General features: G+C 46.4%; 1 protein-coding gene across 1 annotated transcript in view; it reads right to left on the bottom strand.

The window, feature by feature from the left end:
• The window catches only part of TRAPPC10 (trafficking protein particle complex subunit 10), a 94,664-nt gene extending 76,123 nt beyond the window's left edge, over positions 1-18,541 (bottom strand). The window contains exon 1 of the mRNA XM_034948130.4: positions 18,289-18,541. Within this exon, the coding sequence (XP_034804021.1) occupies positions 18,289-18,355 (67 nt within the window). The 5' untranslated portion in view covers positions 18,356-18,541. The remainder of the gene's footprint in view (positions 1-18,288) is intronic.
• Positions 18,542-27,378: the final 8,837 nt, after the last annotated feature.

Below are 27,378 nucleotides of genomic sequence, written 5' to 3'. Positions count from 1 at the left end.
AGTCACTTCCAGCAAGGCATGGCACATAGTGGTTAAAAAGGGACTATTACTACATTTTGTTAACACAGAAACAGTATGTTTGAACTTATCACTTTTTATCTTGTTCATTTATTTGGTAGTCATCTTAGAAATCAATAAAAGAGGCCAGGCATGATGGCTCACACCTGTAATCCCAGCATTTTGGGAGGCCGAGGTGGGCAGATCACCTGAGGTAGGGAGTTTGAGACCAGCCTGACCAACATGGAGAAACCTTGTCTCTACTAAAAAAATACAAAATTAGCCGGGCGTGGTGGCGCATGCCTGTAATCCTAGCTACTCGGGAGGCTGAGGCAGGAGAATCGCTTGAACTGGAAGGCGGAGGTTGCAGTGAGCCAAGATTGCACCATTGCACTCCAGCCTGGGCAACAAGAGCGAAACTCCATCTCAAAAAAAAAAGAAAAAGAAAGAAAAGAAATCAATAAAAGAAAAGAAGAAAATCTTTAGTTAGCCTCTGGTTTCTTAACTTTGATTGCCAATTTCTGTTGTCCTATTAAACAGTTCCAAGATTAATGTATAAAAATCATTACTCTTTGCTAAGTGGAAAGTAAGCCAACTAAATGGAATCGCTTTCTCCTCTTCCACTTGATTTTCTATATAAAACTACAAACATACACACACACACTCTCTCGCTCTCTCTCTCACATTCTGTCTTTGCAATACAGTTACTTCACATACGTATACAAATAACATCCGTACAGAGTAAAAGTGGAACTGCCTCCAACACCTGCTCCAAGCTCTTCTCCCTGGGAACCCTGCCGTACAGTAAGACTCGTCTAAATGGAGACTACCAAGTAGCAATGTCTCTCGCATTCCATCATGGACTAACTCTCTAACCTGTGTTCACCTAGAAGATGACCAGTCAATCAGCACATCCAACAGTGGCAAAAGTGTCATCTGACATAAGTAGGGATTTGACCTGGGACCATCTGACCTCAGTACCTATTATGGGCTGAACTGTGTCCCACAAAAACCTACCTGTTGAAGCCCTAAAATCCAGTACCTCAGAATATAACCATATGAAGATAAGGTCTTCAAAGTTGATAAGGTAGCTTAGTTAAAATGAGGTCTTCAGGATGGGCCCTAATCCAACTGACTTGTGTAAAGAGAAGATTTGGTCACACAGACAGAAGGAACGCAGGAAGGGCCCATGAGGACACAAAGGCCCATGCTGTGGCTGCCTGGACCTGGTCTCCAGAGCTGTGACACAGCGCATTTGTGCTAAGCCACCCAGACTGTGTGACTCTGTGGCGGCAGCCCTAGCACACCAAGACAGTGCCCCAGCGTAGATCTGAAGGCCCAATTCTAACCCACTGAGGCTCTGCATTAACAATGTGAAGAAAAATCACCACCATTTTCTCAGCATATACAACCATTATTTTAATAAACTCTTAAATCTTCACATCAAGTCTTATGAAATTAGAGATGCCTTTGAAAATGGGGTATGGAGAACCAGCACATGAAAGATGGTGAAGAGCAGCTGGGCGCAGTGGCTCACGCCTGTAATCCCAGCACATTGGGAGGCCGAGGCGGGCGGATCACAAGGTCAAGTGATAGAGATCATCCTGGACAACACGGTGAAACCCCGTCTCTACTAAAAATACTAAAAATTAGCTAGGCGTGGTGGCGGGCGCCTGTAGTCCCAGCTACTTGGGAGGCTGAGGCAGGAGAATGGTGTGAACCCGGGAGGCGGAGCTTGCAGTGAGCCGAGATCACGCCACTGCACTCCAGCCCGGGCGACAGAGCGAGACTCCGTCTCAAAAAAAAACAAACAAACAACAAAAAAAAGATGGTGAACAGCTTAAGTTTAAGAGCCCAAAAGAATTCAATCTTGGCTCACGCGGTAGGTAATTAAATTAACAACACAGACTTTGTAGTTTCCTGAACTAACCCAACCATGAAGCAGAAAAGTCACTAGAGCTCTGAGGGCTGAACTGCGAGGCAGAGCACGTTCCAGGCTGATTTTTCATTTTAATCCCACGGGCAACAGAGGCATGAGCGAAACCCAGCAGGAACTCGCTTGTTAATAGGGTGGTTCCTAAGAGCCAAAACGGGGCTTGAGACTGATGTGCCCACGCTCAGAAACCCTGTTCACAAAGTCACCCAGTTCACTGTTCTGCCTCAGGAGGCTATTTATTAAGAGACAACTCAGGCCTTTTATTCCAATAACTAAGGTCTCCTTTTTTTGGTGACAGAGAGACCTATCAAAATAATTTATAAGAGCAATTCAAAACACAACTTCACTACATACACCCCCCTCCCTGTGCGTCTCCACACCCACCATCGGCTCTCATGCCAACTGGGGAGACAGGGAGATAAGAGGGTGTGGCAGGTCAGGAAGCTGGGGTGCCATGGATCCCTAGAGTCCGTGGGAGCACAGCATCACCCTGGCTGAACAGCAGGCACTGGAGTCCCCAGATGGGAAGAGACATGTAGAGGGAATGGCAAGCAGCAGCCACCCAGAGGGACACAGGCACTCTTTCTAGGGTGCCGCGTGGAGCCGCTGGATGGGCCCCCAGGCTGAGGAAAGCCCAGTTCAGAGAATCCCCGGGAAAGCGGGGCAGAGCTCTGGGGTCTGATTACATGGACCAATCAGTTTTTGGATCATTTATGCAGTTGCAATTGGATTTTCTGTTACATGCAATCAGATTACTAACATAGGCTTAGCTATTTCCTGAATTATTACTGTATTCCCTGAGATTTTTACAAGCACGTATTCATGCATTACTTGTGTAATTTAAAACCTTTTATGTTCAAAGCAAATAAGAAACACGATGGGGGAAAGAATTCAAAAAGATGACTTCAGTGATTTAGTGTAACAGGTAACATTTCAATAAATTCAATGTCTTACTCTGTTCAGGCTGCCATAACAACATACAATAAACTAGGATGGCTTATAAACAGCAGAAATTTATTTATCATTTCTGGAGGGTGTAAGTCTGAGTCAAGGCTTCAGCAGGTTGAGTACCTTGGTCTTGCTGTGCCCTCACATGGGGGAAGGGGCAAGGGAGATCTCTGGGGCCCTTTTTTATAAGGGCACTAATCCCTTTTGTGGGGACTCCAGCCACATGACCTAATCACCTCCCAAAGGCCCCACCTCCCAAAACCATCACATTAGGGTCACGGAACAGCTGCTAGGTAACACAGTTAAGAGAAGGGCCACCTGTTTACCATCCCTCCAGACAGCACCGTGGGCCTGCTATGCCCCCGGCACTTCACGCATACTCACCCTGAACCCTCATATGGAAACCAAGGCATCAAGAACTCCCCTAATTGGCCCAACATCAAGCAAATGAGCGCCAAGGCTGGGATTCGAACCCAGGTAGCTTGGCTTAGGACTCAATACTGCCCTGTGCTCCTTCCCAACTTCTTAATTCTAACAAGTTTACTACTTACTCTGCAGCAGTTGTTTTAACAATGGTTGGCTGAAAATATGGGTTCCAAAAGGCCTTCCGCAGACAGAGTGAACATTTCTGTCATCTGTTTTTTACTGAACCAATTCTTGAACGTGCAAAGCCGTGATGGTCTTACTCATACAAAAGTATAAAAGGATCACAAAATTATAACCATGAGAGAGTGGCTAAGCAAAACAGAATGTTCAGTCAGTTTGTCGCTTTCCTAAATACCTGACATGATATATTTTCAAGGTCAATACTTCTATTTGGAGATTTATGTTGGAAAAAAAAATCTTGACATAAAGAGTCTGAATATTTGCTGATACTCTGATACAGGACAATTTTTCTTCAAATTCTTTAGCATAATCTTGGTAAAAGGAACAGTAAGTTTTCTAACAAAATACATCTCACTTTATCTTAAATTGTTGGAGACATGTGGAGTGTTTCAACCTGTTAACAAGACACTGTCCTCAGCCACCTAATGGGCTGTCTTATTTTAAAAGGCTGGCTTTATTCTGTAGGGCTTAGTAGGCCCCAGAGCACTAATGGGTGAGAAAGACAGAGAAATGGATTTAGCTCAACCCAAGAAATGCTGTGGCCTAAGAGAGAAGAACCTGAGGGTGGAGGGGGGTGAAGAATGACAGAAAGTGTCCCACAGCTGGGGGCCTCAACCATGGGCTGGGTCATCTCCCAGTTGCAACTAAAAGCAGCGGAGTGACTGGACTAGACAAGAGATGAACTAATTTTAAGGCCCTCCAAGCAAGGTTCTATGATTCTATTTTTGAACAAAAAAGTCAAAGGAAATGTATAATTTATCTAAGATTTGCTTTACAGAAAATTTTGCAGAAATGATTCTTTAAGCCTATTAACAAAAGAAAGCTGCAATCCACTATGAGGCAGTTCATGTTTGAAAACACGGGATTAGAGAGGGCACCATCTTCAAGCCTAGGAATGCAAGTGCTTGCCCATAGGCCATATATTCATTTCTCTTCAATGGCTTTTGGTAAAACGGGCTTTCAAATGGACGATAAAAACATCCGAGATTACAAACTGGGAAGTCATCTCAGCCTGTTCAATAATGCATAAAGTATTTGCTATAATTCGTGTATAATGTCGAGGCAGTAATGAAAATTAATGCTTCAGATTGGGAGCTCTTTCATGGTGAAAACTAACATCAAATGCATAATCATGGGTATGGAAGCCTCCCCGGTGCTCCTGCCAGAGTATCTGTCCGTGAAAAGCCTTCGCAGTCGGGGGTGGGGGCAGGGAGTGAAGGTCAACGAGAAAGCACAAAAAAGGATCCAGATGTTATCCAGATTCTCTAGGTAGAAAGCAAGGTTTAGTCACCCCCTAAGATGACTAGGCAACTAACTCCACATTTCTAGCATAGACACTGTCCTCCCTTCATTAGAAGGCACATATTTGAGAAGTAAAGCAAATGAACCCTCCCACAGTTCTGCACCACCAAGTTTAAAGGCCAAGTCTAAAGAAGTACTCAGTACACCCCCTGCCATGTCATCGCTGGCTTAACGTTATACCCATTCAGCCTGGCTCTCCTCCAGGTCCTTCCTGTGGTCTCTACCTTCCCTCTGACACACACACACACACACACACACACACACACACACACACACACCTGCCCTCTGCTGCTCTCTCCCAGCACCCAGTCATATGACAATACTACCCACTGTAGGTGGGGTCAAAAGAAAACCCATACATTAGTGTTCATCAAGTTTCCTACTGTGGAAATTTGCAGAAAAGGAACTACTACACGTAAAGACTAGTCAAAAGACAGAAAGTCCCAGTCTTTTTCTGTTTTAACTTAAAAGACAAGAACACACAGGCCAAGAATGTTAAGAAGTTGAATGAACTCTTCTAATCAAGGAAACAAGTTGCCTTCTCTAGCCCTCAGAGAGCAAACTTAAAATTCAAGAGTTTAAAAACAAAAAGACTGGATAAATGCATCTGAATATAAGAATACTGAGGAATCAGCCTTTAACAGTGTATACATTTTTTAAATAAACACAGCATTACTGTAGCAGTTTGAACAACAGTACTGTATTTACAAGTTAAAAAGAGACACTCCTGTTCCTGGCACCCCAATGCCTTAAGGCTTTAGACAGAAGGGTTCCCAAACTGGTCTTTCCCCAGACTTCCCCTTTGCCACTGCCTTTGTTCAAGGGCTGGCTTCTCAGCGAGGCCTACAGGCAGTTTCCCAATGGTGCAAGCACTCAGGAGGGAGCTGAGGCAGCATCAGCACAGTGACATAACCATTTGCCTCAGCCCAGCAACCCGCCCTGCAGGGCTCCATCCCAACAGGCCCGTCGGAAAGGCCACAGGCAGGCTATCTGTGCACAACTACTGGAAACAGTAAAACACAAAACAACTCAAATTCCACCAGGAGGGGACTGGCAGAATAAACCACAGAACATCGACATCATGGAATGAGAATGATCTCAACATACTCCTAGCGTGGAGTGGAGTCCGGGGGAAAGTGAGGTGGGACAGTGTGTGCAGCTGGCAATGTCTAAGCTAAGAAAGGGAAATACAAATATGTTTGGATGTTTTTCACGTGGAAGGAAAACCATAAAAACTGTGATGGAGTACTCAGGAAGGGAGGAGTTAGCATGGAGAGGACAGAACATACACAAGGCTTCTTTAAATAGACCTCATTTTGTAGATTTAATTTTGGAAGTAAATATTTTATATAGTTATAAAGCAATTAGATTTTTTCAAGGTTTTCCCTAAAAATAATCAGGAAAAATAAAACAAGTGAACTTAAATGTATACATATACATTTAGTGGTATAATCTCAGAGAGAGGAGCTATGACAAGTAACTTTAAAACTACAGTAATTTGACAGTTCATTCCTTATGGGATACATCCAAATGCCAATAAGAACTGTCAAAAACAGTTCTAGACCTGTGTTCACTAGTCCTGTTGTTGATGGTGGAGTTAATAGTGTTATTCAGAGTCTATGTAATGAGGGATAAAGCAACTGAAAGCAAGTGAGCAATCGTGTGATGTTCTATTCAGTGGCCCCTGGCCCTTCAGCATCAGCACCACCTGGGCATTTGTTAGAAATGCTCATTCTCAGGCCCCACCCAGACCTGTTCATTCAGAAATGGGGAATGGACCCAGCCATCTGTGTGTCCACAAGCCCTCCAGGTGACTGAAGCAGCACGAGCTGGGGAACCTCTAACTCTAGCCTCCTCAAGTACCCATGAGAATTAGGATTTTCAGTGTGGAAAAGAGAAAACACAGAGGATGGAGCTGTTAATTAAAACCCTGCAGCCCTGAGTTTTCATCAAAAAGAGTGAACTTATGATGTATTTTATCTTAAAAATACAAAAAACAAAGAACAATTCCTAGGCTGGTGCGGTGGCTCACGCCTGTAATCCCAACGCTTTGGGAGGCCAAGGTGGGTGGATCACCTGAGGTCGGGAATTTGAGACCAGCTTGGCCAACACGGTGAAACCCTGTCTCTACTAAAAATATAAAAATTAGCCAGATGTGATGGCATGCACCTGTAATCCCAGCTACTCACTACTCGGGAGGCTGAGGCACAAGAATCTCTTGAACCTGAGAGGCAGAGGTTGCAGTGGGCTGAGATCGTGCCACTGCACTACAGCATGGGCAACAGAGTAAGAGCCTGTCTCAAAACAAAACAAAACAAAAACAAAAAACAAACAAACAAAAATGCCTAGCTATTCCTAGCTCTGCCTATTGAAAAGGCCTCACAGCAACTAGGAGCCCAAGCTTGCAGACTATGGTCTTGAAATACTATTTTTCACTAAAAGGAATCAGGGCTCCTTGGCAATTGCTAAGTGCAGATCAGGAAATTAAATGTTCAAAATGAGCCCGGAACATCTTCTCAGGCTAGATAGGAAAGAATCTGACAAAGACGCCTCTATCTTAGACCCCAACATGAAAGAGACTCTCCCTGGCCAAAGGGAGAACAACCTGCTCACCAACGAGGCAACAATGCAATGGACTGAAACACATCAAGTATGTTCATAATGATTAAGTTCACAGCCATACTAAACGAACAACAAAGACACGCCAACTGATCACCTCTGAAGGATGCCAGTGAACCAACTCACTTTGAAAATGGTTACATAGGCCAGGCGCGGTGGCTCACGTCTGTAATCCCAGCACTTTGGGAGGCTGAGGCGGGAGGATCACGAGGTCAGGAGATCGAGACCATCCTGGCTAACACGGTGAAACCCCATCTCTACTAAAAATACAAAAAATTAGCCCGGCGTGGTGGCGGGCACCTGTAGTCCCAGCTACTCGGGAGGCTGAGGCAGGGGAATGGCGTGAACCCGGGAGGTGGAACTTGCAGTGAGCGAAGATGGAGCCACTGCACTCCAGCATGGGCGACAGAGCAAGACTCTGTCTCAAAAAAAAAAAAAAAAAAAAAGACATAGGGAAATGAGAATATCACCATTTTGCAACCTTTAGGGAATTAGTGATGTGAAAATAAATGGCTGCCAATTTCCAAAAGGAGAGGTAATCAGACATCACGGACCTGCTGGAAGAACAGCACCACCCATGATAAAGCCCTGCCGACAAAAAATCCAGCCTGAAGCTGACCCAGCCTCCACCTCCAACTACCAAAGTCTAGGCAGTGGGACCTTTTCAAGACAAATGAGCCAGGTTCATCAAGTTATAAAGAAAAAAAAAGAGACAGAAGGAACATGAAGATTTTAAGAGACTTAAAGGATTTATCTAAAAACTGTATTTGGATACTAATTCAAACAGTTTTAAAAATGGACATTTAAGACACACTGGAAACTTAAACACTGAATATTTGGTATTAAGAAACGTTTTAGGCCCAGGCATGGTGGCTCACACATGTAATCCCAGCACTTTGGGAGGCAAAGGTGGGCGGATCACCTGAGGTCGGGAGTTCGAGATAAGCCTGACCAACATGGAGAAACCCCATCTCTACTAACAAACCCCGTCTTTGTAAAAAAAAAAAAAAAAAAATACAAAATTAGCTGGGCATGGTGGCACATGCCTGTAATCCCAGCTACTCGGGAGGCTGAGGCAGGAGAATCGCTTGAACCTGGGAGGCGGAGGTTGCAGTGAGCCGAGATCGCACCACTGCACTCCAGCATGGGCAACAAGAGTGAAATTCCATCTCAAAAAAAAAAAAAAAAATTTAGCCAGGCATGGTGCCATGTGCCTGTAATCCCAGCTACTTGGGAAGCTGAGGCAGGAGAGTTGCTTGAACCCGAGAGGCGGAGGTTGCAGTGAGCTGAGATTGTGCCACTGCACTCCAGCTTGGGCAACAAGAGCGAAACTCCATCTCAAAAACAAAAACAAAAGAAAGAAAGAAACGTTTTAGGTGTAATTAAAAAATACCATGAAAGAAAAAAAAAAAAAGAAAGAAAAAAATTTTTAAAAAGAAAAAAAATGCCATAGACTGGGTGGCTTAGAAAACAGTTTTTTGTTTTTTGTTTTCTCTCTGAAAAGACCCTAAGAAAGAAAAAAAAAATCGCAATGTATTTTCTCATAGCTCTGTAGGTCAAGAAGCCCGAGATCAAGGTGTCAGTAGATTAGGTTTCTGGTGAGGCCTGTGTTAGACTGCAGACAGCCACTTCCTTGCTGTTATCCTCAGGTGGCCTTTCCTGGTTTCAAGGGGGAGGTGTCCTCTCACTCTTCCTCACCTAATCCAATAATAAAGGGCCCACCCTCCTGACCTCATCTAGCCCTGGTACTTCTCAAAGGCCCATCTCCTATTCTTAGCACACTGGGAGTCAGGGCTTCGGTGTGTAGGAAGGGACACAAATGTTCAGTCCATAACATCCATTCGTGGATAAATTATATGTCTGAGATTTGCTTCAAAATAATATAAGACTGGGGAGAATGAGGGGTATAGAGAAGCAAGATTGGGCAATTCACCTAATTGCTGTAGTTGGGTGAAAGGTTTGTAGGGTCTCTTTATAATATTCTGTCTACTTTGATACATATTGCACTTTTATAATAAAATATGTGAAATGTTACAGTTCTTCCATTTCCCTTATCCTTCTCTTTTTCTTTTTTCCATAGCACTTGTCACCTAACATTATTTGTCTATTGTCTATCTCTTCTTGACAGAATGTAAACTCTCAAAGGGTTGGGATCTTTGCTCTCTGACATAACCCAAGCCCCTTCAGCAGTAACTGGCATGTAATAGGTGCTCCGTAAATGTTTGCTCACTGATGAAAACAGCCCAACTCCTCCATACTCCACACTAGACAACCCAGGATCCCCAAAGGACAGAACAGACTACAGGAGAAGCAAAGACAGTGCTGGGTATCAAGTTCTCAGAATAGGAATTTAATTTTGGAATAAGACTATACTAAAAATTTCTAGTGTATAGCTTACTTACTCAATTCTTAGAATGCTAAAGTGACATTTTTATTTAATTATATGGCAAAGGCTTTCTCAGAGGCATAATTTTAGGGACAAACTCCCTGCTTCCATGTGAACAGATGGTGTCTGCCTTCCCTAAGTACTTGGTAAAGCAGGAGTCATCAGACATGCTAATATTGGTCCGAGCTGTGCTACTAAACAGTTACACTGATCATGGCCAGTCACAGCAAAACCAGCCCTCAGCTCCTCAACTTCAAAATGACTTCTGACGGCCCTTCTCATTAACCTGGATGTTTAGAGCTTGCTGACTGGTCTAGGTGAACTGACAGTGCCCACAAATGGCAAGCTACAGATTGAGTTAAAGTTACTATCCAAACAGGTGGTTGTCAGTTCCAAGGCTCCGCTAAAAATTTCAACCCTGAAATTGTTTTTTTTTTTGTTTTTTGTTTTTCGAGACAGGGTCTCACTCTGTCACCCAGACTGGAGTGAAGTGGCACAAACATGGCTCACCGCAGCCTCAAATTCCTGGGCTCAAGCGATCCTCTGGCCTGTCTCCCAAGTAGCTAGGACTAGAAGCACGCACCACCATGCCCAGCTAACTCTGAAATGTATACAATTGCTTCAAACTGCTAAAAGATCTCAGTTAAAAATAAGAAAAATGGGCCAGGCGCGGTGGCTCATGCCTGTAATCCAGCACTTTGAGAGGCCGAGGCGGGCAGATCACAAGGTCAGGAGATCGAGACCATCCTGGCTAACACGGTGAACTCCATCTTTACTAAAAATACAAAAAAATTAGCCAGGCATGGTGGTGGGCGCCTGTAGTCCCAGCTACTCGGGAGGCTGAGGCAGGAGAATAGCGTGAACCCAGGAGGCGGAGTCGGAGCTTGCAGTAAGCCGAGATCACGCCACTGCACTCCAGCCTGGGCAATAGAGCGAGACTCTGTCTCAAAAAAAAAAAGAAAAAGAAAAGAAAAATGTCCAAACATACAATGGAATGGTCCCCGGTCACTGTTAAAAAAAAAAAAATTGCAAACAGGGGCCTAAAATAATATTCAGAAATGAAACACCATGTAACAAACGTCCAAAAAGCCACATAAGGGAGAGAGCACAGAAGAGGCTGGACTTTTCCTAAGAAGGGATCACCCCACCTTATATTCACATCTAGAACCCAGAAGCCCAAATGTCAAGATAACATTCCCTCAGTCAGGAGTACAGGAAGGACAAACCTCCAAATACGGACGCAGCTGTCTAAAACCAAAGACGCTTGATGAATGCCGGCCACTGCGCGCTTGGTAGCTAACACAGACAGTGGTGCGGCAGGTGGCATGGTGCCCCACAACATCCTAACCCTCAAAACCTGTGAATGTCACCTTATTTGGGAAAGGGGTCTTTGTAGACTTAATTAAGTTCAGGAGCTCAAGATGTGATTATCCCAGATTATCCAGGCAGGCCCTATATATAGCTGGATTCTAGATATATTTCAAAGATAATGTCAGTTGTGAGAGAAAAAAGAAGTCACAAATGACTCCAAGGTTATCAATTTTTAATTTAAAAACAAATATTCTCTAAGGCCAAAACACTGTGACTATATTTGACATTAAGAGCAGATAGAGGAAAGATTTGAGGAAGAAAGAAGGTGAGACACAGGACAGGAAGCCACAGGAAGCTCTGAGGCAAACAACCACAGAGGCAGGCACTGAGTTGGGAATGTTTTGACTGTTTAAGACCCTGCAGCTGTCTGGGCACAGTGGCTTATGCCCGTAATCCCAGCACTTTGGGAGGCCAAAGAGGGCGGATTGCTTGAATCCAGGAGTTCAAAACGTGCCTGGGCAACATGGCGAAACCCCATCTCTACTGAAAATATAAAAAATTAACTGGGTATGGTGGCACACAAGCAGCTACTCGGGAGATTGCGGTGGGAGAATCACCTGACTCCAGGAGGTCAAGGCTGCAGTGAGCCGAGATCATGCCACTGCACTCCAGTCTGGGCGACACAGTGAGACCATGTCTTAAAAAAAAAAAGACCCTGTAATCTTCTGCCGTTGCTGGTCTCTAACTCCAGATCTAAAGCCACCAGATCCAGAGTGGAGCACGGGGGTGGGAGGGTCAGTATTTGGAGATCAGTGTGCAATACCTTTGGAGACCACACACTTACACACTAAGGCATGCGACTCCAGGGAAGACACTCTGTCAACTGGCAACAAACTTTCCTACGACAAAAAAATCCTTAAGTCAGTTACTTGTATTTCCATGAAAAGATAACCAACTCAGCCAGAGTGAGCCACACAATCACACTGTCAGTTGGCAGGCCTCTGGTGGAAGCACACAGCAAAAACTCTCTAAGGAAAGACTGGTTCATGTGTTATGCCCGACATACTTTTTTTTTTTTTTTGAGACGGAGTCTCACGCCAGGCTGGAGTGCAGTGGCATGATCTCGGCTCACTGCAACCTCCGCCTCCCAGATTCAAGCAATTCTCCTGCCTCAACCTCCCGAGTAGCTGGGACTACAGACGCGAGCCACCACGCCCAGCTAATTTTTGTATTTTTAGTAGAGACGGGGTTTCACCATGTTGGCCAGGGTGGTCTCAATCTCTTGACCTCATGATCCACCCACCTTGGCCTCCCAAAGTGCTGGGATTATGGCCATGAGTCACTGCGCCCAGCCTTTATTTTTTTTTTGAGACCAGGTCTTGCTCTGTCACCCAGGTTGCAGTGTGAGGTACAATCACAGATCACTGCAGCCTTGACGTCCCAGGTCCAAGTGATCCTCCCGCCTCGGCCTCCCAAGTAGCTGGGAGTACAAGCGCACACCACCACACCTGGCTAACTTTTTTATTTTCATTTTTGTAGAGATAGGAATTCCCTATGTTGCCCAAGCTGTATCATACTTGATTATTTCAGAGATTCATCAGCACTTAAGAAAAAAAAAAAAAAAAAAATCAGACCTTTCCATTTCATCTGCATAAAGAACTTACTAGAAACTCTTCAGAAACACATCTTGTAGTAAAGTAGGTGTGTGAGCTGAAAAGAAAGGAAGCTTTTCACTTCTAAAGTATCAGTTCAAATCCACCCTGGAGTTGGGCTAATAACACTAACAGCACGGGTTCCCAAACTGTGTACCTAGGCTTCCCACACACTACGCAGAGAGGCACCAAGAGATATTTTAAATTTATGAGGGAAACAGCAATGCTTGTGGTGTAGGAACCCCACACAAGGTATTCACAGTGTCAACATCAGATCAGGGCTCCACTTCTTTCGATGACATCATTATCGTTGCAAAACAGGGTGGCTGCTCTGATAAAAAGCAAGTACCACCAAAAAGAAGAAAAAAAAAAAAAGAACCAAAGGGAGAAGCAGCGTCCAATCCGACCTTCAGGTGAGAGGTGCCACGGAGCTCCCGCAGGGCCTGCCCCCCACGGAGCACACTGCTGCAATTAGGAAGAAGGATGAAAATTTTTTTTTTCTTCCAACTTATATATATATTTTTTTCAAACAGCTCTTGTTAGGACATAATATTTAATAAATTACTGGAACCTAACTACTTAATAAATGGAATTTTTAAGTATTCCTTTTAGCCTAGAGATGCCATGAAAAAAATTACCGAGACACTAAAAGCACTGTGAACAGAGAAAATTGAGGAACCTCTCTTTAGTAACTTTTTTTGCACACTGACTATAATCCTGACACTCTCCTGAGTGCTTTACACACCCTTCTCAACCCGATGGGGTTGGTACTGTACCCGTTTCACAGCTAAGGGTCTGTGAAATTATGTAAGAACCGAGGTCATGCGTACAAGATGGAATGGTTTTTAACCATGCTCGGGTAGAAATGACATAGTAAGTTAAGCACATTTGTTGGTGCCTTTAGTCCCCGCCTCCAAATACATACTCTCTGCAACAACTGAGATTTCCTAAGAAGAATGTTTCTCCTACTTTTCAATCTTTGGTTCAACATTGCCTTGAGAATTCAATATGGAACAAAATCTGCATTTATAACATATTCACCCATTTAAACAGACATTTCAAGTGACTTTTCTGGTAGTGAAACTAGTGATGGTTAAATCGCAAGCACCACATTTTCAGGTTTAGTAGAAAATTTCAATGTGTAAATTTAAAAACTTTAACCTGGCTGGGCGCGGTGGCTCATGCCTATAATCCCAGCACTTTGGGAGGCTGAGGCGGGCAGATCACAAGGTCAGGAGATTGAGACCATCCTGGCTAACACGGTGAAACCCCGTCTCTACTAAAAATACAAAAAATTAGCCAGGCGTGGTGGCGGGCGCCTGTAGTCCCAGCTACTCGGGAGGCTGAGGCAGGAGAATGGCGTGAACCCGGGAGGCGGAGCTTGCAGTTAGCCAAGATCACACCACTGCACTCCAGCCTGGGCAACAAAGCGAGACTCCGTCTCAAAAAATAAAAATTAAAATTAAAAAAATTTTAACCTACAGGGGAAAATCCCGAAGTCCAACCAGACACGAAGCTCTACATATCTGCTCATTTCTGTTGCCTGTTTTCCCCTTTAAAAGTTTCTAATATCAGACCTGGAACCCCAAATACAGAAACTCAGAAAAATGAAACAGGCAACAGATGTGACTAATGAGAACAGATCATCTAGAGGGAGGGTACTATTATTGTTCAGAGAAATTCAATTCCAAGCTAATAACAGGTATGTGCTATTGTAGGTATGAGGACAGTCAACAAAGAAAAGCCACAAATCACTGGAATTACATTAACTTTGTCACTAACTGAATGAGATAGCTGGAAAAGGAACGTGTCTTTCCTAATACACCCTTGGAACAGAAACCCAAGTCTATTTCAAAACAGAAAACTGACCCTGTGGCTGAAAAACAAATCTATGCTAAAATTTAAATTTAGACCAAATGGATCTGCTGGATTTGTTTCAGTTTCGCCAGGCATTTTTCATGATTAATAAAATATACTACAAGTTTTCCTATTGCTATGATTCGGTCATTCATCACCCAACCCCGTCAAAGCATTAGTTCCACTAACTGTTCAGCTCCCATCCCTGCACATTTCACATACACTCTTCAGTATTTACAAGCTACAACTAGTTCTGAGTTTAAGAAGGCCCCTACTGTGCTAGTCCCTCTTCACAGGAGCCCGTTAGGCAGGAGGTTTAATTATGGGCTAAAGTCTATTAAAACATTTAGGGCCAGCTGTGGGGGCTCACGCCTGTAATCCCAGCACTTTGGGAGGCCGAGGCGGACAGATCACCTGAGGTCAGGAGTTCTAGACCTGCCTGGCCAACAAGGTGAAACTGTGTCTCTATTAAAATACAAAAATTAGGTGGGCATGGTGGTGTACGCCTGTAATCCCAGCTACTTGCGAGGCTGAGGCAGGAGAATCGACTGAACCCGGGAGGCAGAGGTTGCAGTGAGTCGAGATTGTGCCACTGCACTCCAGCCTGGGCAACAGAACAAGACTCTGTCTCAGAGAGAAAAAAAAAAAATTTTTGGAGAGCTTCAAAATATTATTAAAATAATTCAGGCCAGGTGAGGTGGGTCATACCTGTAGTGCTGGCTACTTGGCAGGCTAAGGGAGGGGCCACTTGAGCCCAGCAAGGCTGCAGTCGGCTATGACCATGCCACTGCACTCTAGCCTAGGTGACAGAGCGAGACCCCATCTCTAAAAAAATAATAATAATAAAATGAAGCGAAATAATCAGCTAGGTTTTAAAGTAATAATCTACCCTTAATCTTTGGGAACTTTTCATTCTTCTATCCCTACATACACACAGTTTTTAAATTCACCTGAACCAGTTACATTCTATATTCTTCCCAGAAAGGTCTAAGCAGAATGCATTTTCACTGAAGTAAAATATTATACATTCTATGAAAAAAAAATTCACAACATGCATAAACTCTACTTTCATTTTAAAATGAACAGATCTGAGGTAATACCATTTCAAGTAAGAATTTAAAAGATTTTTGAAAACAAAAATGTTGCCTACTAAGAGAACTATGTACATAATATTAAAAAGTTAAGGGTTAATTAGCCTCTGGGTGGATTTTTTTAAAGCAATTGTTCATACCACCTTCTCCTTTCAAAACATGTATAGCTGAAAGAGAGGAGCAAGATGAAGGCATAAAGTGAAACCAGGCCAAGTGCTTCCTAAAGCTTCAGTCCCAGATATACCACAACATAATTTCAAGTGGGAAGTATGAAGTCAGCTTTTTACCTTCACTTTTAAAGTGATCATTTTTCAAGTTAACTTTGAAAGTCTACTGAAGCCCCCTTCTCTTCTGAGACTCCAATGAATGAAAGTTTGCACCTTCTAGGACAGTGTACCATCCATGCAGAGATTAACATTCACTATGTTGCTTGAGGCCAAGGGTGGGGGCTCAAGCCTGTAATCCCAGCACTTTGGGAGGCTGCGCAGGTGGACAACCCAAGGTCAGGAGTTCGAGACCAGCCTCACCAACATGGTGAAACTCTGTCTCTACCGAAAAACAAAAACAAAAACAAAATTAGCCGGGCATGGCAGCATGCGCCTGTAATCCCAGCTACTCGGGAGGCCGAGGAAGGAGAATCGCTTGAACCCGGGAGGCAGAGGTTGCAGTGAGCCAAGATCATGGCCGAGATCATGCCACTGCACTCCAGCCTGGGCGACAGAGAAAGACGCCGTCTCAAAAAAGAAGAAGAAGGAAAAAAAAAAAAATTCACTCTGCTGCTCAAAACACAGGAAAAAACCCACCACCAAGATGACAATCCAATAAATCTGTAGGAAAGAAAACCGCATCCTTCAGCTGTCCGTGATGCACGCATGTACAAAACTAAACATTAAATATCTCCAACACTGGCAACCAGATAACAAACTTTACCCCTTTAGTTATGGTTGAATCCAATAGAGCTTAGGAACTTTCTCCTCAGAAATGTATTTACATAATGCCTATAAATACATATTGCTATTGAAATGTAAGCAAGCTAGGAGGTAGAAGATAAAATTAGATGTGTGGATGTCCGTACAGGCAATGAATGTGTATCCAGCATTCACAACGTGCACAGCACTTTAGGAGAAAAATGTTCAACCTCTGGAAGACAGTAAAACTTAACATGAACTGCGCATGGCTTCATCTTCCCTGAGCACTGGGAAAGCCCCTGGGAAATTGCAGGGCCTGCAGACCAGCTCTACCCACATCTGCCCTCTGGGGCTGAAGGTGCAGAGTAGGGAAAGACTTTCAGCTGACAAATATTCTGGGGAGGAAAAAAGACAGCTACTGCTGAACTATGCAAGTCTCCAATTTTAAATGAGACACAGTCCACTTCCCTAAGAAAAGTCTATCATCTCGTCTAGGTCTCTGTAGAAAAAAAAAGAGAGAGGAGAGGGGAAGAGAAAAAATAAAGCAAAAGGAAGGAAAGAAATAAGTCTATCATCTAAAGCTGAAGCAACAAAATTCAACCTTCAATATACAGTTTCTCAGGGATCTAACAGGAAGGAACACAGCAGGTGCACACCCGCTGACAGAGTGAGAGGGAAACAGGAGTTCTCACGACATACAGTCTACTGTGGCCTGGGCACCCAGATTTTGCAACAGAGAGTGCTTCCTTTCCAAGCATGAAAGACAATTAGAAAAAAACTAACTGCATACATGCATGAAAATACAGAATACTGTCAAAGGTCAAAAATCGTAACAGTCTGAAACACCTCTCTGCAAGTCACCAAAAAGCCAACCAACATTTCAATACTTCCCATAAGCTCACTGTTCTTAACTGTATTTAACTCTGGAGAGTCACACTTATAAAATTTAGGGAACATTTTTCCCGTAACAGAAAAACAGTTCCTTTGTGTATGCATTAAAGGAGGGGTGCGGGGAGGACACGACACCCAAGAGGCACCAGGTGTCCGTAGTGTAGACTCGAGCGGGAGGCTGTTCATGGGGAGCAGCTCGCCTAAGCGCCCGAGCCTCGGCTTTCTCATCCGTAAAATGGTTTGAGTGCGCGGCGGGGAAGTGTGTAGGAGCGAAAGCAGTCCCGGCGGCTCTGCCTGACGCTTCACCCCGCAACAAACTGTTCCTACTTCGCCAACGCCTGCAACTCTGCGAGCCCCCAAGGACTTCCCCGTAGTCGGGGAAAGGGCGCCCGCGGGCAAAACCGCCCGGCGGAAGAGCCCGGGGCCCCCAGGTCCCGGGCGCGCGGCTCAACGGGGGCGGGACGGGGCGGCGGCAGCCCCCGCTCCTCGCCCTCGACGCCGGCGCGCGCCCAGTCCCGGGCAGAGTCCGCCGGGTTCCACCGGCTCCAACTGCAGCCGGCCCGAGGGCGCCCCCCAGGGGTCAGAGGTCGCCCGGCGGGAAGGTCAGAGGGCGTCCCCGAAAAGTCAGAGGGCCCCGCCTCAGCCGCAGCCCTGGTCACACCTCCAGGAAGCGGCCCAGCCCGGAGCGCGCCGGGGGCTGAAGGTCTGGGGGCGCCGGGTGCATGACGCCAGGGCCCGGGCCCGCCCAACGACCGCCGCGCCCTCCCCGCCTCCGGGCACTCACAGGTGACGATGGGCTTGTTCTCCATGGTGTAGATCACCGGCGGCAGCGGCTCCTCAGAGGCGTCCATGGGCGTCCGGCGTCACCGGCCCGCCCCCCCGCGCCCCATGGGTAGCCCCGAGGCCGCGCCGGGCCCAGCCGGAGCCCGAGCCTGAGCGGCGCCGCCCGCCCGGCCGCGCCAGGCAGCTCCGGAGCCGGTTGCGCCGCAGCTGCCGCCCGCTGCCGCCGGCCTCAGCCACTTCCGGCCTCGGCGCCGCCGCATGACCATTTCCGGGGCGCGCAAGGCTTCACGGGGCGGGTCTTCGCGGCGCTTGGCCTCCGACGGAAGGGCGCCCGGGCCGGCCGCGGGGGACCGGGAGGTGGGAAGTGGGAGGCGGAGCGGGGCTCCCGGGACACGTCCATCTTCCTCCCTCGGCAGTGGGCGCCCCGCTGGGCCCTGCGCCGGAGCTGAGGCCAGGACTCGGCAGGCGGGCCTCGCGCGCGGTGAGCGAGCCTGGACGCTCCCAGACCAGAGACGCCGGCCTCGCTGCCCTCGCGTTGCCCGCAGCTCGGGCGTCCCGCGGCGGGCCGCTGCTCCCCGGCCGGGCTCCTTATCGCGCTGAGTGTCCCCGGCGCGTGCCTTCCGCCTACCGCTGGGCTCTTCCTGTCTCCCTCACGCCGCAAGTGTTTTTGTGGGGACCTGGCCCTCGGCATTTCGGAATGCCACAAAATAAACCTCACACTGAACTGCATATGGGCTTCTTGTGCACGTAAACGGGGGGGGCGGGGGGCGGGGCGCGGGTGTTTCTTTTTCTTTTTTTCTTTGGAGCAGGGTCTTTCTCAGTTGGCTCAGGCTGGAGTGCAGTGGCGGGACACGGCTCACTGCAGCCTCGACCTTCCAGGCTCAAGCGATCCTCCCGCCTTGTTTCCCCCCGCCCCACCCCCTCCGCCAGTAACTGGGACCACGGGGGCAGCCACCACGCCCAGCTAATTTTTTTTTTTTTTTCTTTTCTTTTGTCGGGATCTCACTATGTTTTCCAGGCTGGTTTCAAACTCCTGGGCTCAAGTGGTCCTCCAGCCTTGGCCTCCCAAAGTGTTGAGATTACAGGTGTGAGCCATCACTCCCAGCCATAAAATGTCAAAAACTGTCAACCAAAAATAATCAAAAGGGTCAGAATCTAGAGTTTAGTCAAATGCGAAGCTTGAGGCGCCCAGGAAACATTATAAAGAATGGAAGTCAGTGTTCTCAAACGTAGAAATTTGGGGTCGTTTCTATAGCCAGCGTTTCGGGAAGCCTAACCGAATTTCAACGTCTTTTCTGTATAAGGCCTAATGCATAGTTACAACAGTCTGTTTAGTCGAGGTGGTCTTTGTCTTTGGGGACCCACTGAAGATGAAACAGTCCTGGGGTCTCTGTGCTGTCTGGTCCAAGTCAGGTACAGGACAATGGAGACAGCTAATCTGTAACAAAAATCACCAAATGGGAAGGGGGAGACCTGGTCTTTCTTAGTCATTAACAGCAGCAGTCCCCAACCTTTTTGGCACCAGGGACCAGTTTCATAGAAGGCAGTTTTTCCACAGACAAAGTTGGGGTGGTTTCAGGACGATTCAAACACGTTTCATTTATTGTGCACTTTATTATTTTTATGTTGTAATATGTAATAGAATACAACTTCCCATAATGTGGAATCAGTGGGAACCCTGAGCTTGTTTTCCTGCAACTGGACGGTCACATCCAGGGATGATGGAAGCCAGGGACACATCATTAGGGATGCGATTCTCTTAAGGAGCGCACAACCTAGATCCCTCCAATGTGCAGTTCACAACAGGGTTCACCCTCCTAGGAGAATCCAGCGCTGCTGCTGACTGACAGGAGGCGGAGCTCAGGCAGTAATGCCAGCGATGGGGAGCAGCTGTAAATACAGATGAAGCTTTGCTCCCTGGCCTGAAGCTCACCTCCTGCTGTGTGGCCTGACCAGTATGTGTCTGTGGCCCTGGCGGTTGGGGAGCCCTAATTTACAGAACAGCCACAATGAGGAAGACACTTGTGCTCAAGAACAAGGAGGAAGAGCATTAAACTGTAATCGAAGAAGCAGAATTGCAAACTTGCTACTGACTCAGTCTCCAGGGCTTAACTTCACCCTTGGCATCATACGTTTAGAGAGTCCTGAAGTTTTTTTTAACAAAACGTATATTTGAGATTGGGTGTGAACACAGCTGCTAAGTGCGTGAACATAGTGTAGTGTGGTGCACTGTAATGGTGTGAGAGGCAAGAGACCAGACTTCTGGGCAGCTAAAGCAGCAGGCCGGCAAGGCAGGGCACTGGAGGGGAAGAAGCTTAGCAGGAGTGGGGAGCCGGAAGTCGATGTAGGGTTCCCTGAAAGTCCTTGGCCTAGGCTGGACTACACGTGTGGGACGACTTATGGGTTTACCAGGAAGCGGCTGTTACAGAGTTGAGGATGGCACAAAGACTAGAGGTCCAGCAGTGCTACAGGAAAGGCCTTTCTGTTTTGTTTTATTTTTAGACAGTCTTGTTCTGTCACCTAGGCTGGGGTGCAGTGGTTTGATCGTATCTCAGTGCAGCCTAGAACTTCTGGGCTCAAGTGATCCTCCCACCTCAGCCTCCCAAGTAGTTGGGACCACAGGTGAGTGCCACCATGCCCGGCTAATTTTTTCTTTTTTTGTAGAGAGAGGGTCCCACTCTGTTGCCCAGGCTGGTCTTGAACTCCTGGCCTCAAGCAGTCCTCCTGCCTAATCCTCCCAAAGTGCTGGGATGACGAGTACGAGCCACTGTGCCCAGTCAAGACCTTTTTAATGCCATTAACACTGAGGACATTGAGCTGAGACACTAGATTGAGAATCACATTCCCAGGGGTCAGCAAACGACCTATAAAGGGCCCAGGTAAGTATTTTAGGTTGTGTGGGCCACATGCAGTTTTTGTTTCATATTTTTGCTTGTTTTTTTTTTTTTAAACAACTCTTTAAAAATATAAAAGCCTTTCCTGGCTTTAAGTGCTGTACCAAAACAGGCCATCAACACATGTGGCTTGTGAGCCAGAGGTTGCCAGTCCCTCCCCTAGAATAAGGACTACTCCAGGCCCACCTTAACAACGTCTAAAGCAAAACCCTGACCCGATCCACAAGACGGTCAGAGTTTGGAGGTTAAGTCCTGCCAAGTAAGAGGGGCCTGGGAAACACCTGGGACATTGCTCAGTAAACAGAGCCTAAAGCTAAGCCTACACAGCCCAGCATGGTACGTCCAGTAATGGAACTACAAACTAGAACGAAAGTCAGGATTTTTCAGTGGAAGAGCACCCTGAGTCTCCCTCATTTGTTATTTATCAGTGTTGAATATACACTAAAAAAACAAAAATCACTAAACATGCAAAGAAAGAGGAAAACGTAAGCCATAGTTAAGAAAAAAAAAAAGCAGTTAACAGAAACCAATCCCCCTGCAATGAACCAGATTCTGTATTTACAAAGATTCTAAAGCAGCTCTACATATGTCCAAAGGAGGCCGGGCACAGTGGCTCACACCTGTAATCCCAGAAATTTGGGAGGCCGAGGTGGGCAGATCACTTGAGCCCAGGAGTTTGAGATCAACCTGGCCAACATGGTGAAACCCCATCTCTACTAAAAACACAAAAATTAGCTGGGTGTGGTGGCGCACGCCTGTAGCCCCAGCTACTCGGAAAGCTGAAGCAGGAGAATCGCTTGAATCCGGGAGGTGGAGGTTACAGTGAGCCAAGATAGTGCCACTGCACTCCAGCCTGGGTGACAGAGCAAGACTCCATCTCAAAATAAATAAAAATAATATGTCCAAAGGATTAAATGAAAATATTGTCTTAATAAGTAAAGAATCAGAAATTCACAGCAGAATAACAAAGTATCTAAAAGAATCAAAAGAAAAGTCTAGAACTGAAAAGTACAATAACAGAAATGAAAATTTCACTGAATTGGATTAACAGATTGGAGAAAACAGGAGTTTGGGATCTTGAAGGCAGATGGATAGAAATTATTTAATCTGAAGAAGAGAAAAAAGTTGAAGAAAAGTGGAGAGAACCTCAGAGACCTATGGGACAGTATGAAATGGCCAAAAGCATGTGTGATCGGAGCTCCAGAAGGAGAGTATGAGTCTAGGAAGGAAACATTTTTGCAAAATAATGGCTCCAAATCCAAACACGTGGTGAAAAATACTGATTTACAGATCAAGAAATTCAGCAAAACCTGAAGAGAACACATACAAAGAAAATTACATGCAGGCATATCATACTCAAACTGGTGAAATAGATAAAGAGAAAAAAAATGTTTTGGTGGGGGGACAGGGTCTTGCTCTGTCGCCCAGGCTGGCGTGCAGGGGCACAGTCACGGCTCACTGTAGCCTCAGTCTTCTGGCTTCAAGCCATCCTCCCACTACAGCCTCCCAAGTAGCTGGGACCACAGGCACGTACCACCATGCCAGCTAATTTTTTTAATTTTTGTAGAGACGGCAGGGGGTCTTGCCCAGGCTGGCCTTGAACTCCTGACCTTAGGTGATCTGCCCACCTTGGCCTCCCAAAGTGCTGGGTTACAGGCATAAGCCACTGCACCCGGCCCTTCTCATAATTTCTTTAAGAGACCACTGACTGTTTAAAACAAACAATAGCTTGTGATAGTTCTACAGTGTGTGTAGAAGTAAAAGGTAAGGACAGCATGAAGGATGGATGGTGAGAGGTAACCCACTGATAAGCTCCTCACACTGTGAAGCGTGGAACTCCAGGTGTGAGGTGCAAGATGCAAAGGGTTATGTATGAAGAGGGAAGACTGAAGTGATACAGTATTGACCCTACATTAAATTTGATATGTGAGGCATACGTAGTCTGTGCCCAGGAGGAAAAGCACTAGGGAAAAAATGAACAAAAGGGGTTTGGCTAAGAAGCCAATAAAGAAAAGAGAAATAAGGGAAAATATCTGACTAATCCAAAAGAAGTCAGGGAAAGAACAACAGGAGAAAGAAAGGACCAGTTATGTCAGGAAAAGACACTCAGCGCTCATTAGACATCAGGGAAATGCAAGTTAAAATGAAAATGAGATGCCACTTCACATGTACTCAAATCGATAAAATTTAAATTTATGATTAAAAACCCTGACGAGGCCAGGCACGGTGGCTCATGCCTGTAATCCCAGTGCTTTGGGAGGCTGAGGTGGGCCTCAGGAGTCAGGAGTCCGAGACCAGCCTGGCCAACATGGTAAAACCCCGTCTCTACTAAAAATACAAAAAATTAGCCAGGCGTGGTGGCGTGCACCTGTAATCCCAGCTACTTGGGAGGCTGAAGCAGGAGAATCGCTTGAACCCGGGAGGCGGAGGTTGTAGTGAGCCGAGATTGCACCACTGCGCTCCAGCCTGGGGAACAGAGCTAGACTCCGTCTCAAAAAACAAAAAATAAATAAATAAAAAATAAAAACCCGACAATACCAAGTGTAGACTCCAAGCCGAGGAATATCTATGTCTTTGTACTGTTCTCACAGAGAACTGAGTCCAGCTGCTCTGAGAAGACAGACACTAGCCATTCCCCTTCCCGAAGACGTGGACACAGCGTTGTGTGGCTGGATGGGATCCCACGTTAGGGAGTGTTCTTTCTGGAGGAAGGGAGGCAAAGGCAGAGTCCCCTCCTCCAATCCCACCGGCTCTGGTCCAGGCAGCCTTTGGTGCGTGGGCAGTAAGTGGACTGCAAGCCTATTTTCCCTCTGAGCAGACCTATAAGAGATTTTTTTTTTCCACTTGGGAATTTAGAAAATGCTTGAATTCAGCACAAACACTGGTTTGGCACTTTCTTTTAATGAATCATGGTGAAATGATGCTATTCCTGTCAATCGATGTTCATTGTCTTTTTTTTTTTTTTTTTTTAGTACCCTTTTTCATGAGGCAGCATTTGGGGTGTTTTTTATTTTGTTTTATTGTTTTTGAAAAGTTGCTGGAACTTGAACTCAAATGGTTTTTCCTGGTAACCCATTACATCGTCTCCAGGCTGCAAAGAGCCTGTTAAATTATGTATTGGGACATTGTGTCTGCCTTATCTAACCAGAGGGACTGCTCAGGCCCTCTGCACAGAGGGCAAAAGGAAGGGCCAGTCAGTGAATGTTCACAGCAAGCTGCCCAGAACCGGACACAATCCAGACATCCCTTAGCCTCTGAATCATCAAACAGTGTGGCCCATCCACACCCAGAATACTACTCAGCAGCAGAAAGGAACAAATGATCCCCACAAAGGCCTGGAGGAACTTCCAGAGAATAATGCTGAGGAAAAACCTTCCAGGTCAGGCGCGGGGGCTTAAGCCTGGAATCCCAGCACTGTGGGAGGCTCAGGCAGGAGGATCGTTTGAACTCAGGAGTTCAAGAACAGCCTGAGCAACATAGGGAGACCCTCATCCCTACAAAAAATACAAAAACTAGCTGGGCCTGGTGGCATGTGCCTGTAGTCCCAACTACTTGGGAGGCTGAGGTGGGAGGATTGTTTGAGCCAGGTCGGCCGAGGTTGCAGTGAGCTGAGATTGGGCCACTGCACTCCAGCCTGGGCAACAGAGAGAGACCTTGTCTCAGAAACAAAACACAAAGCCCCTTCAGCCCCAAAAGGTGACACGCCGTGCAGTTGCTTTTATCCAACATCTTGAAATAACAAAATCATAGAAATGGAGAACAGACAAGTGTTTGCCAGGGGCCACAGGGGTGTGGGGTAAGGAGGGAGGAGGGTGTGGCTAGAAGAGGGCAACAGAGTGGCTCCTGCGGAAACAGAATGTTCTGGATCTGGACTGTGTCCACGTCAATACCTGGCTGTGACACTGTGATCCAATGTTACGAAACGTCACCACTGGGGAAACTCAGGAAAGGTGCACAGGACCTCCCTGGATTACTTCTTACACCACACGTCAACCCATTGTCATCTCAAAATTGTTCTTTTTTGAGACACCGTCTCACTCTGCTGTCCAGGCTGGAGTGCAGTAGCATGATCTCGGCTCACTGCAACCTCCGCCTCCTGGGTTCAAGCGATTCTCCTGCCTCACCCTCCTGAGTAGTTGGGATTACAGGCACCCACCACCATGCCCACATAATTTTCTGTATTTTTAGTAGAGATGGGGTTTCACCATGTTGGCCAGGCGAGTCTTGAACTCCTGACCTCAGGTGATCTGCCCACCTCAGCCTCCCAAAGTGCAGAGATTACAGGCACGAGCCACCGCGCCCAGCCTCACATTTTTAATAGAAAGCCAGGTAACTTTAAAGTAATCACACGTGAGTTTTCACACTGTGTGTGGCTTTCAGTGTTTCACCGCGCGCTTCCTCCTCTTGGGCTCACCAGGTGTTCTAGAAGCCGCTCCGGGTGCAGGGAAAGCCAGGCCTGAGTCCGGTGCAGTTTATGGTTTTTGGGTTTTTTTGAGACAGGATCTCACTGTTGCCCAGGCTGAACTATGGTGGTGTGATCTATGCTCACTGCAACCTCCGCTTCCTGGGTTCAAGAGATTCTCCTACCTCATCCTCCTGAGTAGCTGGGATTACAGGCACAGCCACCACACTCAGCTAATTTTTGTATTTTTTTGTAGAGATGGGGTCTCACCATGTTGCCCAGGCTGGTCTTGAACTCCTGAGCTCAAGCAGTCCTCCCACCTCAGCCCAAAGTGCTGGAATGACAGGTGTGAGCCCAACCTTGGTGCAGATATTTTTTGATGCGCATTTTCATCCATCCATTTAACCAATCCCTCCATAAATAATATCCCAAGTGAGCAAATAGTCCAAAAAAGGGAAGATACTGCCTCCTGGGGCTCGGTGGGAGATTCTCTAAGGTGTCACCTTTGTTTGTTTGTTTTTGAGGTGGAGTCTCACTCTGTCGCCCAGGCTGGAGTGCAGTGGCATGATCTCTGCTCACTGCAACCTCCGCCTCCCGGGTTCAAGTGATTCTCCTGCCTCAGCCTCCCAAGTAGTTGGGATTACAGGCATGCACCGCCACACCCGGCTAATTTTTGTATTTTCAGCAGATGGAGTCCCCATGTTGGCCAGGCTGATCTCGAACTCCTGGCCTGAAGTGATCTGCCTGCCTCGGCCTTTCAAAGTGCTGGGATTACAGGCGTGAGCCACTGCGCCTGGCCAGGTGTTGGTTTTTTAAAAAGCAGTTCCAACCTTTCGTCCTTTGAGCCAGCAATTCCACTTCTAGAGCTCTTTGAGGAAGCAAAATCTCTCCCAAACCTTTATGGTTAAAAACACATGTTGCAGCATTGCTTTGCAGGAGCAAACAACTGGAAACAACCTGCACGTCAACAACTGTTAGCTGGGACCAGAGGCGCAGCCTGTGTCACATGAACCATGCTTTGTCCATTTGATGAACTATATATATCACTGTCAAAATGGTGTTTAGAACGGGCTTGTGAATGTTTGTGGAATTACTTGTTGAGCACGATGTTTGCTACGTGGGTGACGGGTGCACTAGAAGCCAGAGTTCACCAGTACACAATATATCCACATAACAGAGCTGTACTTGGACCCTCTCCATCTATAAACACTTTTTAGAGGGGCTTATGATAATCTGGGAAATACTTAAAACGTCAGTTGATAAAAATCTTGAAAGTGAAGGCCAGGCACGGTGGCTCACACCTGTAGTCCCAGCACTTTGGGAGGCCAAGGTGGGAGAATCACTTGAGCCCAGGAGTTTGAGACCAGCCTGGGCCACATAGCAAGACCCTGTCTCTACAAAAAATACAAAAATTAGCCAGGTGTGGTGGCTGCACCTGTGGTCCCAGCTACTCAGGAGGCTGAGGTGGGAGGATCCTGAGCCTGGGAGGCTGCAGTGAGCCTAGACTGTACTACTGAACTCCAGCCTGGGCAACAGAGCAAGACCCTGACTCAAAAAAAGAAAAGTGATGTGATATAATAACAACTACATAAAAGCAAAAAACTCCACCCCACTATCATTACAAAAGAGATTGGAAGGAAATTCATCAAAACAGTATCAGTGACTGTGATTGGGTCACAGACTCAGCAGTTTCTTCCCCCTTTTACCCACATATCTGCATTTTCCATCCTTTTTTTTTTTTTTTTTTTTTTGAGACAGAGTTGCTCTGTCACCCACTCTGGAGTGTGGTGGTACA

This window comes from Pan paniscus, chromosome 22 (genome assembly GCF_029289425.2).
Source record: "Pan paniscus chromosome 22, NHGRI_mPanPan1-v2.0_pri, whole genome shotgun sequence".
In the NCBI taxonomy this organism is placed as follows: domain Eukaryota; kingdom Metazoa; phylum Chordata; class Mammalia; order Primates; family Hominidae; genus Pan; species Pan paniscus.
This window is presented reverse-complemented; position numbering and strand designations above follow the sequence as displayed.